Source organism: Chiloscyllium punctatum, chromosome 6 (assembly GCF_047496795.1).
Source record: "Chiloscyllium punctatum isolate Juve2018m chromosome 6, sChiPun1.3, whole genome shotgun sequence".
Lineage (NCBI taxonomy): Eukaryota > Metazoa > Chordata > Chondrichthyes > Orectolobiformes > Hemiscylliidae > Chiloscyllium > Chiloscyllium punctatum.
Window position 1 is genome coordinate 16,236,040 of NC_092744.1, and position 17,372 is coordinate 16,253,411.

A 17,372-nucleotide genomic window follows, 5' to 3' on the forward strand; every position below is an offset into this window, starting at 1 on the left:
AGGATGAGGGGGTGACCATTTGGAGGTTTAGAAAATCATGAGAAGCACGGATCGAGTAAATAGTCAAGGTCTTTTTCCCAGGGTATGTGAGTCCAAAACTAGAGGGCAAAGGTTTAAGGTGAGAGGAGAAAGATTTAAAAAGGACCTGAAGGGTAACTTCTTCACACAAAAGGTGGCGCGTGTATGGAATGAGCTGCCAGAGGAAATGATGGAGACGGGTACAATTATAATATTTAATAGGCACCTGGATGGGTGTATGAATTGGAGGCGTTTAGAGGATATAGGTAAAATGCTGGCAAATAGGACTAGGTCAGGTTGGGATGTCCAGTTGTACAGACGAGTTAGACCAATGAGTCTGTTTCCACGCTGCATGACTCTATGACTCTATAAGTAGATTGACACCAGCTTATGAGCAAAATCTGCACGTACCTATTTGGTTCAGATAGACAAAAAAATGGGTACATTTGCGAAGAAAACAAAGAATAAAACAGTCAGATTCGGTGAAATATTTTACATATTTTCTATCAATACAGGAAGTAAAAAATTAGACTTTAATGAAACAAAGAATGAGGAAGCAATTGCTATAAGTTTCATCTTATAGACATGCTCTGTGTAAGCTTTTTAAAGCTTTATGCTTTTAATGAACAAATGCGGTTAGAAATTTATTATTTAAAAAATTGTCTTTGACATCACCTTGACAAAATAGACATCAAAATATTAAGGTTTTAAGTAATGGTAAATAAACAGGATCCATCATATAATCATAGATATACTTATCTAATGTTGTACTATTAGCAGTCACGTCATGGATCCATATAACACTAGCATTCAATCCATCGGGGTTGATTTCCTGATAAAATGCAAATAGACGAACCTCCAGGATTTTCCAGAAACTGCCTTGAGTTAGTGTCATCAGGTGGAAGCTGGTTAGTACATTAGAGTTCTTTCCCATAGGCTCAGACAGTTTCCTTGGCGATCAACAGGTGTTGGACCTGATGTGGTTGATGAAAATGTGTCTCCATAAACCAGCAGAACATGTCAGACATCCTCAGCAATTGGTTATGTCATTAAACATTGAAGTTTCCAGTCTGTGTGGTCACTGGTCTCCAAACTAAGTTCTCTTTCTGTCCCAAGTCACGAGCTTGTAATTAGTGTGTCTTCAGTTGATATGTTTTCTGAAACAGTGAGACCTTATTGTCTTCCGAATGTTGCTCGTAATTATTTCCCTGAATTTATCTCCAGAAAGGAAGTAGAAAACAGAGTTTGTGATAATGCTTAGGAAAGCAATAGGCCTTGAGATAGTGTAAACCGCTTTTATGATCTCAACAGTGCAATGCGAAAGTTTAATATTTTCCAATCTGGACACCATGCGGATATTCCGCATAACATGATAAGGAATGAAAAGCACAGAAAAAATTACAATTGCCAATATAACTAAAGCGAGGGGCTTTTCAAGAGTGATGCTTCGAGACTGGTCTTTATTCAGTTCCTTTAACATGCATGCGGTTTTCACACAGAAGACTCCCATGATGCACATTGGGAGCAAGAACCCGACAACAGTGAGACACACATTGTATATCAGATTGTGATCAGCATTCCCAGCACTCGCATAGTCAACACACTTAATGATAGTATTGTTATCATGAGCTGTGACACCAATGAAAGTTAACATGGGGAGGACTTCCAAGGTGACAAAAATCCACAAACTGATACAGATGCTAACTGCAACCTTTTTCTTTTGAAAGAAGTGGATCCTCATTGGATTGCTTACCAGTAAATATCGATCAATGCTAATGCAGGCAAGGAACAGCATGCTTAGGTACATGTTAGTGTAGAGAATGTATCTGTTTAGCTTGCAAAGGAAAGCACCAAATATCCAGATTTTACCATTGGCATAATAGGCCACAAACATTGGGAGGGTACAGATAAAGACCAGATCCGAAATGGAAAGATTAAAGAGGTAAATATTGCTGCACTTCCATTCCTTCAGGCAGAATATGTAACCACATATCACAATGAGGTTCCCCGTCAACCCCAAGATGAACTCAATGGCATAAAATGTTGTGAGGTAGTAGCTATCCAAGACCTCATTCACCTTTGAACATGTCTCATTCATTTCCTGTAATTCCAAACAGAAACATTTCGGAGGATTATAAGGTTAAACAAAAAACACCATCAGGAAGCAATCAGATCTTATCAACATGTATTTATTTATTTATTTATTCACTGGATATTTGAACCATCAGCAAGCCAACAAAGTTTATCTATTTTTAATTGCCTCCTTGAGCATGACTGAATGGTTTGCTTGGGCCATTTCAGAGGACAGTCAAGAGTCAGCCATATTGCTGAGACCAGGAGTTACATACAGAGTGACAGATTTCCTGACATATAGGATATTAATCAACCAAGTAACTTCTTACAATTTGATAGTTACACGGTCTGTCGGTATCATCATTCTGTGAGACATACACGCACGTACACACACACAACGCGCACATACCCACACAAAACATACACACATGCAACATACACACAAAATCACACCTGCAGCTGCACAATTCTACCACTAGTAGGAGTCTCACTCACTCCAGATTTCCATAGCCAGAGCATTGTTTATGCCCTACGAGGGAAATTTGGTTTTACTCTTCAATTTCCACAATTATAACGATTTTGCCAAAGTAGTTAGTGCAACTGTCACTGTAACACAAGCATCACTAATGATGAACATCTAACAGAGGCAGAGGCAAATCTCCCAACAGCAAAATAGTTTTAAAAAGATTTATGCCAACAGTCCTGATGAGCACACTAAGGTGACACATACGAACCTAAGTGTGCTTTCTTATCTCAGGCCCTTACATTAACCTCTCTCTTCATTCTTCAATGGGGTGTGGGTATCACTGACCAGGCCAGTATTTCTTTTCCATCTCTAAATGCCTTTGAACTGATGGTTTGCCAAGACCATTTCAGGGGACACTTAAAGTTAACCACATTGCTGGGGATCAAGAGTCATGTGTAGGAATGACCAGATGGGTCGTTACAAGTACTGATTGTATAGTGGCCATTGGACCTACTTTTAATTGTTGACATTGTGGAATTCAGATTTCCATCATCAGCCATGGTAGGGTTCCAACCCATTCCTGGGAACATTAGCCTGCATCTCTGAATGGGCTAGCTCAGTGTCATGACCCTGATGACACTAATTCTCCAAAATAGCTCAGTGCGATCTTTTGCTTTCACCTGAGACCAGTCAGTTCCTCAATTTAATGTATAATCTCACTAAGTACAGCTCCACCTCAGAGCTGGGAAGATATATCAGATTAGATTAGAATCCCTACAGTGTGGAAACAGTTCCTTCGGCCCAACAAGTCCACACCGACCCTCCGAAGAGTAACCCAGCCAGACCCATTTCCCTGCCTAATGCACCTAGCACTATGAGCAATTTATCATGGCCACATCACCTGAACTGCACACCTTTGGACTGTGGGAAGAAACCAGAGCACCCAGAGGAAACCCATGCAGAGACAGGGATAACGTGCAAGCACCACACAGACAGTCACCCGAGATTGGAATCGAACCCAGCCCCCGGCTCGGTGAGACAGCAGCACTAACCATTGAGCCACCGTGCCGCCCTGGTGGCTTGTGATTTTTCTGATCAAGTCCTAAACCACACCTTGAAATGCAGCCCTGACTCTGAGGTGACAGCAGCATTCACTAATCTATGGCTGATACATGTGGATACCAGATCCACTGTAGACTCACTGAGAATGATTCCCACTCTGCCAATGGCCTGATTGCCAGCATCCTTGCAACATTTGTAATTCTGGCTGTTTTATAGTGGAACCATCCATTCATACACTAAGTCATTAATTTGTCTGAGAGTTTAGGTCTCATTTTCTGCCTTTCTTTAGTCAGAATCTCTCTCCATTGCTTTCAGAATAGTTTTAGACAAGTTTTTTTTGTTATCTATTAGTATACCCTTTTCTTAAAAGAATGAAATGAGATGCAGACTGACAATGAAATGCCTTTATAAAAAAATTGCTTCAGTAGTTGCTAGCATTTTTCTCTCCAACCATGACATTTACTTGTGTTTTTATACACTTTAAGCAGAGGAATGTGCTTTCTCCCAATGCACTTTAAATGCCGATTGTCAGGTTCACATCAACTTTCAGATGAAAGGATTAAAATAATTCCCATGCAGTAGAGGAGTAGAATTATGATGTCACTTCTCTCATTCACACTTTGCAACAAGTACCATAGCGAGTTTTAGAAATCTTAAACTTTAGATTTCACTGAAAAGCATGTTTAAATTGGATATCCTAAAATCTGTTTGAAGGCATCTGTATATCAGGGAGATGAGGAATTTCTGCTCACGCAGAGGCTATTAACATACTGACAGTCACAAAGTATTTCTCCCCACTCCCGGAAGCTAATTTGCTGAAGACAGTAGCTACTTTTAATTTTCATATGAAGTCAGGGAACTTCCATTCACGGAACTGAGTTAGGTTTGTAAGGAGCCTCCCTGGATGTAAAACCTGACAAATCATATTCCCACTTAACGTCACAAATAACTGATTGCTTAGTCATTATCACATGGCTTTTTGTGGACCCTTGTAGTACCATGGTAGTGTCCCTATCTCTGAGCCAGGAGACCCAGCTTAAGTCCTATCTGCTCCAGAGATGTGTCAATCAATCTCTGAAGAGGTTGATTAGAAAATATGTAGGCCCTTGTTTAGTACCATGGTGACTGAACATAAGAAATAAGAGCAGGAATAGGCCATATGACCCCTCAAGCCTGCTTTGGCATTCAACAAGATCATGGCTGATCTTTTCGTGGACTTAGCACCACTTACTGTCCCTCTCATTAATTCCTTTGCTGTTCAAAATCTATCTGTCTTTGCCTTAAAAACACTCAACGAGGTAGCCCAGACTGTTTCATTGGGCAGGAAATTCCACAGATTCCACTCTTTGAGTGAAGATGTTCCACCTCAACTCAGTCCTAAATTTGCTCTCCCTCATTTTGAGTCTGCACCTCCTAGTTCTAGTTTGGCCCACCAGTGGAAGCAACCTCCCTGCTTCCATCTTGTCTATTCCCTTCATTATTTAATATATTTCTACAGTCCTTCCCCTCCAATCTTCTAAATTCCAATGAATATAATCCCAGTCTACTCAATGTCTCCTAATAAGCCAACCCCCTCAACTCCAGAAACTATAACCTTAGCGAAACATTAGTGGGCGGCACGGTGGCACAGTGGTTAGCACTGCTGCTTCACACCGCCAGAGACCCGGGTTCAATTCCCGGCTCAGGCAACTGACTGTGTGGAATTTGCACATTCTTCCCGTGTCTGTGTGGGTTTTCTCCAGGTGCTCCGGTTTCCTCTCACAGTCCAAAGATGTGCAGGCTAGGTGAATTGGCCATGCTAAATTGCCTGTAGTATTAGGTGGAGGGGGAATTGGTCAGGGTGGGTCGCTCTTCGGATGGTCAGTGTGGACCTGTTGGGCCGAAGGGCCTGTTTCCACACTGTAAAGTAATCGAATTTGCTATCTTTCTGAATCCTCCTGTGTGTGAACAATTTTGCAATAGAGCTTCAGGCTCCTGCATCAGATAAACTTAACTTTGAAATAAACACAGAGAAAGCTGGAGAAACTCAGCAGGTCTTGCAGCATCTACAGAGAGAGGAAAAGAGTTTTGAGTCTGGTATGACTTCTTCAGAACTGAAGGGTGTTGGAATTTTTTTAATATATGAAAGCAGACACATTCTCTCAGCTTCACATCTTAACTTACGCCCAGATTGTATACCTTTTTCTCTTTCACTGCCATTAATGACACCTCTGCCTCTACACCATCTGTCCCCTTGTCCCCCCACCCCCCGCCTGTATCAAAAGTATAACAAAACGTCACTCCAGAAGTAGGCTTTTCAGCCCATCAAACTTGCCCTCGCATTTATCGAGACTATGGTTGATCCTTCCAACGCCTCACATGTCTTCCATGCCAGGGTCTCATGGCCCTCAACTTCCGATGCTTCAATAATCCATCAACTCCTCTTTAAACATTAGTGATCTAGCCTCCACAATCTTGGGAATAGAAAATTCCAAACATTCCCTGCCCTTTGGGACAAAAGAATTCCGTTGCATCTCAGGGTTAAGCGAGTGTCCCTTATTCTGTAACTATGTCCCCGAGTTTGAGATTCCCCCGAATGTGGATCCATCTTCTCAACATCTACCCAGTGAAACTCCTTCAGAATCTTGTATGTTGCAAATAGATCATCCCTCACTCTTTTAAACTCTAATGAATAAAAGTCTAGCTTGTTGAACTGCTATCGGTAAATCAATCCCTTCATCCCAGGAATCTGCCTCGTCGATCTGCTTTGAACTGCCTCCAATGCCAACATATCTTTGACAAAAATGAGGATCAAAGCTGGACATGTCCTCCAGGTGTCACCTCACTCACACCTTGTACAGTTGTAACACAACTTCCTTATCTTTAAACTCTAACCCAACATCAATGAATGATAAAATACCATTTACCTTCTTTACTGTTCCTTTACCTACATGAAAAGCTTTTGTGTTTTATGCGCAAGGACATCCAGATTCCTGCCCAGTTCATTTTTAAAATTATTTGAAGAATACTATGCCCCCTTATTATCATTCACAAATTTGTATCTATTACTCTCTGCCCTGTCCTCTAGGTCATTAATGTAGATAGGAGAAAGTGAGGACTGCAGATGCTGGAGATCAGAGCTGAAAAATGTGTTGCTGGAAAAGCGCAGCAGGTCAGGCAGCATCCAAGGAGCAGGAGAATCGACTTTTGGGCATAAGCCTGAAGAAGGGCTTATGCCCGAAATGTCGATTCTCCTGCTCCATTAATGTAGATAGTAAATCATTGAGGCTCGGGCAATTTCTGTGTTTCTTTCTTCTGTGAACTGAACAATTCTCAATCCATGCTAATGTATTATCCTGTTGAGCTCCTGTTCTTGTGCCATAACCTGTTACACGATGCCTTATCAAATGCCTAAACAAAAACTGAAAGAACTGCGGATGCTGTAAATCAGAAACAAAAACAGAAATTGCTGGAAAAGCTCAGCACCTGTGGACAGCAGTTCTGACAAAGAGTCACTCAACTCCAAAACATTAATTCTGATTTCTCTTCACTTGCTGAAAGACCTGCTGAACTTTTCCAGCAATTTCTGTTCTTGTTCCTTATCAAATGCTTTCTGGAAATCCAAACACCCTCCTTCTGTTGGTTTCCCTTTGCTGCTTGTTATATGCTCAAAGATCTCAAGTAAATTTGTCAAACAGGACCTCCCTTTCACAAAATCACGTTAATTTTGTTTGATTATTTTAAACATTCCTAAGAATCTTGCTTTTTGTTTACCTCACTAATGGAATCTAACATTTTCCTAAAGACAGACTGACCTATGGACTTCTGCTTTCTGTCTCATTCTGTTCTTGAACAGGGACGTTATGTTAGTGACTTTGCAAACTTCTGGAACTCTCTGGAATACTATTAGTCTGGAATTTTTGACTGTGCCTTCACTGTCTCTATCCCCACTTCCTTGAGCACACTTGGAAGTAAGCCACCAGATCCCGGTGACTTGTCTGTCTTCAGTCCTATTAATTTGGCAATTCTTTTTTCTCTCGTGATAGAGACTGTACTTCTTCCCTTTGTATCTCTGTTGTACATAAAAACTATGTTAGAGACAAAAAAAGTGCAGATGCTGGAATCCAAAATAGGCAGACAGGAGGCTGGAAGTGGAGAAGCCGAAAATCTGGGTGTCACCCTTCTTCAGGATTAGTGTCTGTCTGGCTTACTGTGTTTGTCCAGCCTCCTGCCTGTCTAGTGTGTAAAAACGATAGCATATTTTGCTAGCTTTCAGAAATAGTTGCGTTATAAAATAACATTTTTTTAAAAATAAAGCTTCGTTGCTGTTATCTTTCAGGTTGGAACTTTGAAAAACTGAAAGGATGCTAAACAATCAAGACAAATTCGCTGCTCCTTGTCTATACTGTGGAGATAGCTGGTAGATGTGATACAAGAATGAACCTACGAATATGTAAATTGTATGCTTAAAGAAAGAATTGACAGGCTGAGTGAGCTGAATTTTTTTTAAGAAAAAAACTTTTCATGCGACGTGGGTTTCATTGGCTGGGTCAGCATTTATCACCCAAATCTAATTGCTCTCGAGGAGGTGACAGTGAGCTGCCTTCTTGAACCAGTGCTGAAACCATAGCGTACATACATCCACATTGTCTGTTAGAGAGGGAGTTCTAGAATTTCGACCCAGTGATACGGAAGGAACAATGATAGGGTCCCAAGTCAGGATGGTGAATGGTTTGGGAGGAGAGCATGTTTTTCCCATGTATCTGTTATCTGTGTCAGTTTAGTTGGTAATGATCATGATTTGGAAGGTACCGTTGGATGAGTCTTGATGAGTTGCCACAGTACAAAACCTTCTAAATACCACCGTGATGTGGCAGAATATTCTTTACTTTTGGGTGGCACGGTGGCTCAGTGGTTAGCACTGCTGCCTCACAGCATCAGGGTCCCAGGTTCGATTCCAGCCTCAGGCAACTGTGTTGAGTTTGCACATTGTCCCCATGTCTGCATGGGTTTCCTCTGGGTGCTCCAAAGATGTGCAGGTTAGTTGGATTGGCATGGTAAATTGCCCATACTGTTGGGTGCATTAGTCAGAGGGAAATGGGCCCGGGTGGGTTACTCTTCAGAGGGTCAGTGTTGACTTGTTTCTGCACTGTAGGGAATCTAATCATCTAATCTAAACTGAATCTTGAAGTTTGATCAAATCTGGAATTGAAAGCTAGTCTCAGTAACAATGTCCATAAGACTATGTAAAAGCCCATCAGGTTCATAAAAAAACCAAAAGAATCCTGACCTGATCTGGTCCTATGTGTGGTATTTGATTCACAGCAATATGGATTAACTCTTATTTGCCCTAAGAATTAGCCGAGCAAGTCATTCACATCAACGGTAAATAAGGGTGGGGAGCAAATACTAGGGGTACCCCCATACCATGAACAAACATAAAGCAACATACCATAACTCCATTTATTCACTTTTGTTCAATGTTCTTACCGAAATCTCTTGCTTTCAAGCTTAAAGCGAAAATTGGAGCCAATCTCCAGTCTTCCTTATGGGACAACAGCTCCAGATGTTTGTGATCTTTTGTATTTTCCTGTCACCTCTGGCCTCTTTTCTTCCACCAGTCCAGAGTACAAATGATGAGATATTTATAAAGTTGCCAACACTCAGATTAGAAAAGTAATTCATTCTGAATTGCTTATATTTAAGTCGCTATGGGATGTAGGGGCAGAAACTGCTGGGGCGAGAGTCACAAACATCTTTTAACAATGGGGGTAGCACCAAGGAACCAGAAGACAGCGAATATCTTACACCTCTGCAAACCAGCAAATAAAGACTCATCAGCTGATTGTCAGTGGTGAGGGAACACTTAGAGGCAGTAATCTTCAATGTTGTTGGTGTGATATTATAAACTTTAGAACTTTAATAACAGTTTGTGGACTGAATGAATCAACAAAAGTTAAACGCTACATGCAAAAACTACTAAAAACAAAGACAGACATATACAGGAATAGAAAGCAATTAGCAAAAGAGGGAATGAACAAAACTGCTTCAACAGCTGCCTTGATAAAGTTGACTTTTTTTATGCCATAAGAACAACTGATTGCCCCGCTGAAGAATGTAAAGAGTTCATCACAGGAAAGTTGTGTGTTCGAACAGACAGTCAAAGCCAAATTTAACAAGACACAAGAAATTACTTTTGATAAGAACAAGCTGCAGACTTGCAGCAATTTGGAGGAAAGTATTTTTTTTTTAAAAAATCATCAATACATCAAAGATCCAAAATGTGTAGATTGGATTACTTACAGTGTGGAAGCAGGCCATTCGACCCAACAAGTCCACACTGACCTTTGAAGAGCAACCCACCCTTCTAAGGGGTAAATTTAGGGGTGTGGGTGGTTTACGCTTCGGTGTGGACTTGTTGGGCCGAAGGGCCTGTTTCCACACTGTAAAGTAATCTAATCTAATCTAATTTACCCCTTCACCTAACACTACGGATAATTTAGCATCGCCAATTCACCTGACCGGCACATTTTTGGACTGTGGGTGGAAACCAGAGCACCCGGAGGAAACCCATGCAGACACAGGGAGAACGTGCAAACTCCACACAGTCAGTTGCCTGAGGCAGGATTTGAACACAGGCCTCTGGCGCTGTGAGGCAGCAGTGCTAACCACTGTGCCACCAGAAGTACTCACAGCAGAACTTTGAAGAACAATACTGCTCAAGAATCAAACCCTGAAGACTCTACCTGCAACAACAGACCATCATTGGTTGAAGTCTTGGCCAGATTTCACCACTAATTGGGTAATAGCTAAATTAGGTCACAGTCTTACCTGAGGAGTCTTTTGTTTGCTTGATACATGCAATAATGTTTGAATTATTGTTTTAGAACTTGATCACCTGTAAGATTTCTTAATAAGTAGCTGAATTAAAGTTAAATTATGATGATTTACCAACAATAGAGGCCATGGGATGAAAGGGGCAATGGGTGGATGGATATGAATTTGTTTTGGGTCCAAGATGCAGAGAGCTGTAGTGAATGGTTATTCTTCAGGTTAGATTCAAAACATGGAGACGTGCCCTTTCAGAACCAATGTAGTGCCCACTGCTCTTTTGCTGTATGTTAATAAACTGGACTCAGATGGAAGACATGACTTTAAAGTTAGAAAACTTCAAAATGTGGTGAACTATGAGGAAGATGCTAACAGACATTAGGTGGATATAAATAAACTTCAGAAGTGAAGGGACCCATGTCCCAAATTATCTATCATAGAGTGCAAAACAAATTGTTTTTGGAGGAGAAGTATGGAGAGGTAATATCAATGGAATGCTCCAATTTTGTCATGGCTCAGGAACAGTGAGACCTGAGGTTCTACACAGAGAAGAAGTATTCCATCTTGAAAGGAAGTGTGGTTTTCAATGGCAGAATATGCTATAACTATCAGTCACAGATTTAAAATGAGTTGGAAAGGAACCAGAGACAACATAAAACAGTAGTCAGGGTCACACTATGATCAACGATTGTGATCCAGTTGCTTTGATCTGAAAAGTTGATTGGTGCCAAACTTGTTAATGACTTTCAGAAGGAAATTGGATAAATTGGAAAGGAAAATAGCATGTTGGACGAAGAGGGAAAGAACAGTGGAGCGTTGGCCAAGTTGGAACTCTTTAAAAGAGCTGGCACAATTCTGATAGGCCAAATGGTTCCCTTCTATGCTAAATGGTTCTATTGTAGCTCCATGGTTCTCTATGGTTCTCAGATTCACCAAGAGCAGACCATGGAAGGGCAAACCATTCTTTTCACGTCCACACTGGGATATTGTACAAGCTCATTGCGAATCATGTGAAATTATTGATAAAACATGCTTACACAACAAAGTTAACAACAGCAACAGAGAATCTTTGTGAGCATATGATATTATATTTCAGGTTTTATGATGCTTTTCAGTTAAGGTGAAACTGTGTTAAGTCCTAAGGTTATGAACGGTGAATCTATAAAAAGCATTGGAGACCTTATATTGCACTCCTCCAATTTAGCAGGAATATAAATTATACAACTTATATTCTTGGATGATTAAAAACTATGCGGTTCATCAAACAGGTTTGATCAGCCAGCGAAAGTGTACACCGTTAACCATGGCATACTTAATCACATTTCCTAAACAAGAATAACCACATTATTATCATAGGGATGTTACTCAGAAATTGCTCAAGAAAGGCTGAAGGTGTGTCATAGAAACACAGGAGTAGGCCATTTGCTCTTGCTTTGTCATTCATTATGAACATGGCTGCTCATCCAACTCTATCCTGTTCCCACTTTTCCCGAATATCCTTTGACCCCTTTATTCCCAAGTTTTATATCCAACCCTCTTTTGAAATCATACAATGTTTTGGCCTTGACTGCTTTCTGTGATGATAAATTCCACAGGCTCGCCAAATTCTGGATAAACAAATTTCTCCTCATCTCACTCTTAAATGATTTACCCCTTATCCTTAGATTGTGACACCTAGGTCTGGACTCCCAACCATTCGGAACATCTGTTTTGGATCTACCATGATTAGTCCAGTTAGATTTTTATAGGTTTCTATGAGAGTCTCCTCATCCTTCTGAATTCAACCTCTCCTCATGGGTCAGTCTCTCAAGGAATTACTTTGACAAACCTTCACTGCATTGTCTCTACAGCAAAAAGATTCTTCCTCAGATAAGGAGAACAAAACTGCACGCAATATTCCAGCTGTGGTCTCACCAAGTCAGGATATAATTGTAGCATGACATCCTTTCTTCCGTCCTTGAATCTTCTGACTATGAAGGTCAATATACAGCTTGTCTTCTCTTACTGGCTGCTGCACCTGCACATTAATAAAATAGGACACCTACAGTGTGGAAGGAGGCCATTTAGCCCATCGAAAACACACTGACCCTCCAAATAGCATCCTACCCTGACCCATCCGATGTATCCCTGTATCCCTGTATTTCCCATGTCCAACCCATCTGCACATTCCTGGACACTTGAATAATTTAACATGGCCAATCTACCTAAAAAGTACACCTTTGGACTGTGGGAGAGAAAACCCACACAGATACAAGGAGAATTTGCAAACTTCATTTAAGATGCGTCTGGATAAATGCATGAGTAGGTGGGGAGTAGAGGAATACAGATGCTTAGGAATTGACCGACAGGTTTAGACAGTACATTTGGATCGGCTCAGGCTTGGAGGCTTGAAGGGCCTGTTCCTGGGCTGTAAACTTTCTTTGTTCTTTTCTTTGTCCACACAGAGAGTGGCCCCATGTCTGTGTGGGTTTCCTCTGGGTGCTCTGGTTTCCTCCCACAGTCCAAAGATGTGCAGGTCAGGTAAGTTGGCCATGCTAAATTGCTCATAGTGTTCGGTGTATTAATCACAGGGAAATGGGTCTGGGTGGGTTACTCTTTAGAGGGTTGGTGTGGACTTGTTGGGCCGAAGGGCCTGTTTCCACACTGTAGGGAATCTAATCTAATCCAGCAGGAATCAAACCCTGGTCCCTGACGCAGTGCCAACCACTGAGCCACCGTACCACCCCCCTGCACCACCATGCTGCCCTGATTACTTTCTTCCATTCAGATGATAATTTTGACTTTCTGATTTTGCCAACAAAGTGTGCAATTTCACATTCATCTTTCTAATACTGCATCCGCCATGCATTTGCCGACTCACTCAGCCTGTCCAAGCACATTGAAGCATCGCTTCATCTTCCTCACAGCTCACCGTCTCACCCAGTCATCTGCAAGATGTCTAAATCAGTAAAGTATATTGTGAGTAACTGGTATCCAAGCACCATTCCCTGTGGTACCCCACGAGTCATTGCCTGCCAGTCAGAAATGACCAGTTTATTCCAAACCTTTGTTTCCTGTCTGCTGATCCATTTTCTATCCATCTCAATTCTCCACGTGTTTTTAATTTCACACATTAATTTCTAATGTGGGCCTTTGTTGAAAGCCTTCTGAAAGCCCAAATAAATCACATCTGCTGATTCCTCCTTATAAACTCTACTAGTTAGATCCTCAAAGAGTTCCAGTAGATTTGTCAAGCATGATTACCTCTTTCAAGCTGACTGTCTCCAATCCAGCCACTGTTTTCCAAAAGTTCAACTATTACTTATTTTACAATTGACTCTAACATTTCCCCCAGCACTGAGGTCAAGCTGACTGGTCTACAATTCCTTGTTTTCTCTCTGTCTTCTTTCTTAAATCAAGGAGTTGCAAAAGCTACTTTCCAACGTGTAGGAACTGTTCCAGATTCTACTGAATCTTGAAGAATAACCACCAATGTATCCCCTATTTTGAGGTTTTCTATGATGCAGATTATTAGGGTCTGGGGTTTTATTGGCTTTCTAGCTCATCAATTTCCCCATTATCGTTTCCCTACTAATACTGATTCCCTTCAAATCCTCCCTCTCAAATAATAACCATCTGCCAACATTTTGTATGGTTCATAAGCTGAAATATTATCTGGAATTACGAACAAATCACATCTGTGCACTCTTGTTAATTTGTTTGCTGAGCTCTGCAAACAACAGGTAATTCCTTTTCTCTGCTGAGCAGTGAGGTACACAACAACTTCAATTCCAAAAGCACCTTGAACAAAACAGAAATGCTATCAGGTAACATCCTGGCACCAGGCCACACAAAAATGTGTGAGAAGAGGCACCAAACAATTTGTCAAAGCAGCATCTTCAATGGAGAATATTGAAGTAGGATACTGAGGGAGGGCAGTGAGACGTTTATGGTGGAAATAAGTGGTCCTGGACACTGTACTCAGGAAAGTTAATCCCAGCATATTAATTGATCAATAACCTTAAAAATTCTCTTTCTAATTCCCTGAAACATATATCTGCCATTCATTTTAATTGTTTCATCACTTGCTTTGTTTCCTTCACCTGAAAGTTTGGTTAATCAGTTCACCGTACAGTCCTTTCTCCGCTGACGGTAATTGGGGTATCGGTGTCAGCAGGCATGGAAACAGAATATAAACATTTGAATTTGAGGTGTTATTTCTAACCTGAAAGTCATAGAGTCATAGAGATGTACAGCATGGAAACAGACCCTTCGGTCCAACCTGTCCACGTCGACCAGATATCCCAACCAAATCTAGTCCCACCTGCCAGCACCCGGCCCATATCCCTCCAAACCCTTCCTATTCATATACCCATCCAAATGCCTTTTAAATATTGCAATTGCACCAGCCTCCACCACATCCTCTGGCAGCTCATTCCATACACGTACCACCCTCTGTGTGAAAAAGTTGCCCCTTAGGTATTTTTATACCTTTCCCCTCTCACCTTAAACCTATGCCCTCTAGTTCTGGACTCCCCGATCGCAGGGAAAAGACTTTGTCTATTTACCCTATCCATGCCCCTCATGATTTTGTAAACCTCTATAAGGTCACCCCTCAGCCTCCAACACTCCAGAGAAAGCAGCCCCAGCCTGTTCAGCCTCTCCCTATAGCTCACATCCTCCAACCCTGGCAAGGTATCATTCGCAAAGCTCCCTGTCCTCCGATTCTGGTTGGCTATTCTCCAATTGTATTGAAGAAAAATCTATCATGGAGACCACAATCTCACAAAAATGGAGTGATAATGAGGAATTTCATGAAATGCCATTCCAATCAACAATATGCCTGGTAACAGAGTTGGCACTACAATATTTAGAACCCCAGCTTACTGTCTGTAGTGACCACCTAAAACATTACTTTACAACAGCAACACATACATTCTGTGTTCTATATTGAAAAATAAACCAGCGAGTCTTACAAGAAATGTTGATAAAAATGAAGGGTGTGTACAGTTGACAATTAATTACTTGATCAAAATGAGAGACAAATACTTACCCTTCCAGATAGGTACCTGTGTTTGAGGATTTTAGGTTATGTTGCCACATGTAGCAGTGCTGATTTAAAATAAGCTCCCATTTCCTGTTTGGTGTGGTGTTGATCCAGAGCCAGTCCTATTATTCTGCTCAAATGGGACATTTTGTTTTGTGGTTTATAAGTCTATAGTGGATCACTTGTTGAAGGTGTGCCCTCTACATTTCACTTCTCCCACATTTGTTTTCTGGATTGTTACCATTGTTCTTTGGACAATTCTTACAAAATAAATGCAGGATAGAAACCTTCGTCATTAATTCAAAAATAAGGAAGCAATAGAGTCAGCCGTTGTAAAGACAAGCAAGGAAGAATGAAAACTTTTTTTTGTGTTGGCTGTCACACTGTCAGGATACCAGAAAAGATCCCCCACTGGTCTTTAACATGGCCATTGAATCATTTTCATCAACCTGGGAGGATGAATATGAAGCCAGTTTAATATCGCAATGAGTCGATTGGATTTTCCACTTATTTTTATTCATTCATGGGCCGTGGATATCTCTAGCTGATCAACATTTTTGTCTGTCTCTAGTTGCCCTTTAGAAGATGGTGGCTTCAGTATTGTTTTTTATTTTGATGCCTAGCTCCTCATATTGACCATGCAGAACCTGTTCCATTATCCTGCCTACCTTTAGTACCTACATGACCTTGACCATCAGATTCTCCCCCTTCCATGGGAAATTCCTCTTCAGCCTTGAGCAGATTTTCTTGAAAGATTTTTTTTTGTGGGATGTGGGCATCACTGGCTGGGCCAGCATTTATTGCCTGTCCCTAGTTGCCCTTGAGAAGGTGGTAATGAGCTGCCTTCTTGAACCATTGCAGTCCACCTGCTGTAGGTTAGCCCACAATGCCCTTAGGGAGGGAATTCCAGGATTCTGACCCAGTGATAGTGAAGGATATATTTCCAAGTCAGAATAGTGAGTGGCTTGAGGGGAACTTGGAGATGGTGGCGTTCCCATGTATCTGCTGCCCTGGTTCTTCTAGTTGGAAGTGGTCGTGGGATTAGAATATGCTGTCTGAAGACCTTTGGTGAATTTTTGCGGGGCATCTTGTAGATGGTACTCACTGCTGCTATGGAGCATTGGTGGTAGAGGGAGTAGATACCTGTGGATGTGACACCAATCAAGTGAGCTACATTGTCCTGGATGGGGTCAAGCTTCAGTGTTGTCGGAGCAGCACCATCTAGGCAAGTGGGGAGTACTCCATTACCCACTTGACCTATACTTGTAGATGGTGGACAGGCTTTGCCAGGAAATGGATCTGGTGGATATGAAACTGACACCCAGGCTAAAAGCAATCCATATTTTACCAAAAATGGTTTTGATTTTTGCAAAAGTGGCTAGCAGAGAGCTCAGCTGATCCCTTTACCTTCAGAACAAAAATAGCCTTGAATTTCATTCCCAGCCAATAAACTCTGAGTTGCAGTAAACAGAGGAAAAGTTCTCTAACACATTCTACTGGTCTTACTCACCTTTATCTTTCTCTTTACTTTGAAAGCAGATAAGAAAATACAACCATGAGCATCCAAAATTTTCACATCTTAGAATCAAAAGACCCAATGTTTCAAATTCAGAAATGGCACAATCAAAATCTCCTTCTGGATATAACATATCTTCATGTTTACTATGGAGACATACAATCTGAGAATAACAGAATCATACAATCATCCAGTACTGAAGAGGCCTTTTGGCCCATCGAATGTGCACCGTTAAAAACTACATTAAATTTGTGCGTGCCCCACTTCCCAGCACTTGGCCCATAATTGTGAATGCTATGGCATTTCAAGTGCTCATCCAAGTGCCTTTGAAAGGTTGTGAGATTTTGCCCCACAACTACCCTGCCAGGCACTGCATCCCACATACCCACTTTTTCAGGATC

The 17,372-nt window shown here is 41.3% G+C and overlaps 1 protein-coding gene across 1 annotated transcript; it reads right to left on the reverse strand.

The window, feature by feature from the left end:
• Nucleotides 1-1,159: 1,159 nt before the first annotated feature.
• On the reverse strand, nucleotides 1,160-2,116 carry LOC140478586 (succinate receptor 1-like). Its single transcript, XM_072571810.1, has one exon. It carries the CDS (start codon nucleotides 2,114-2,116, stop codon nucleotides 1,160-1,162), a length of 957 nt encoding a protein of 318 aa, XP_072427911.1.
• Nucleotides 2,117-17,372: the final 15,256 nt, after the last annotated feature.

Coding starts and splice junctions, on each gene's coding strand:
- LOC140478586 (XM_072571810.1), bottom strand. CDS start 2,116: ATGAATGAGACATGTTCAAAGGTGAATGAGGTCTTGGATAGCTACTAC.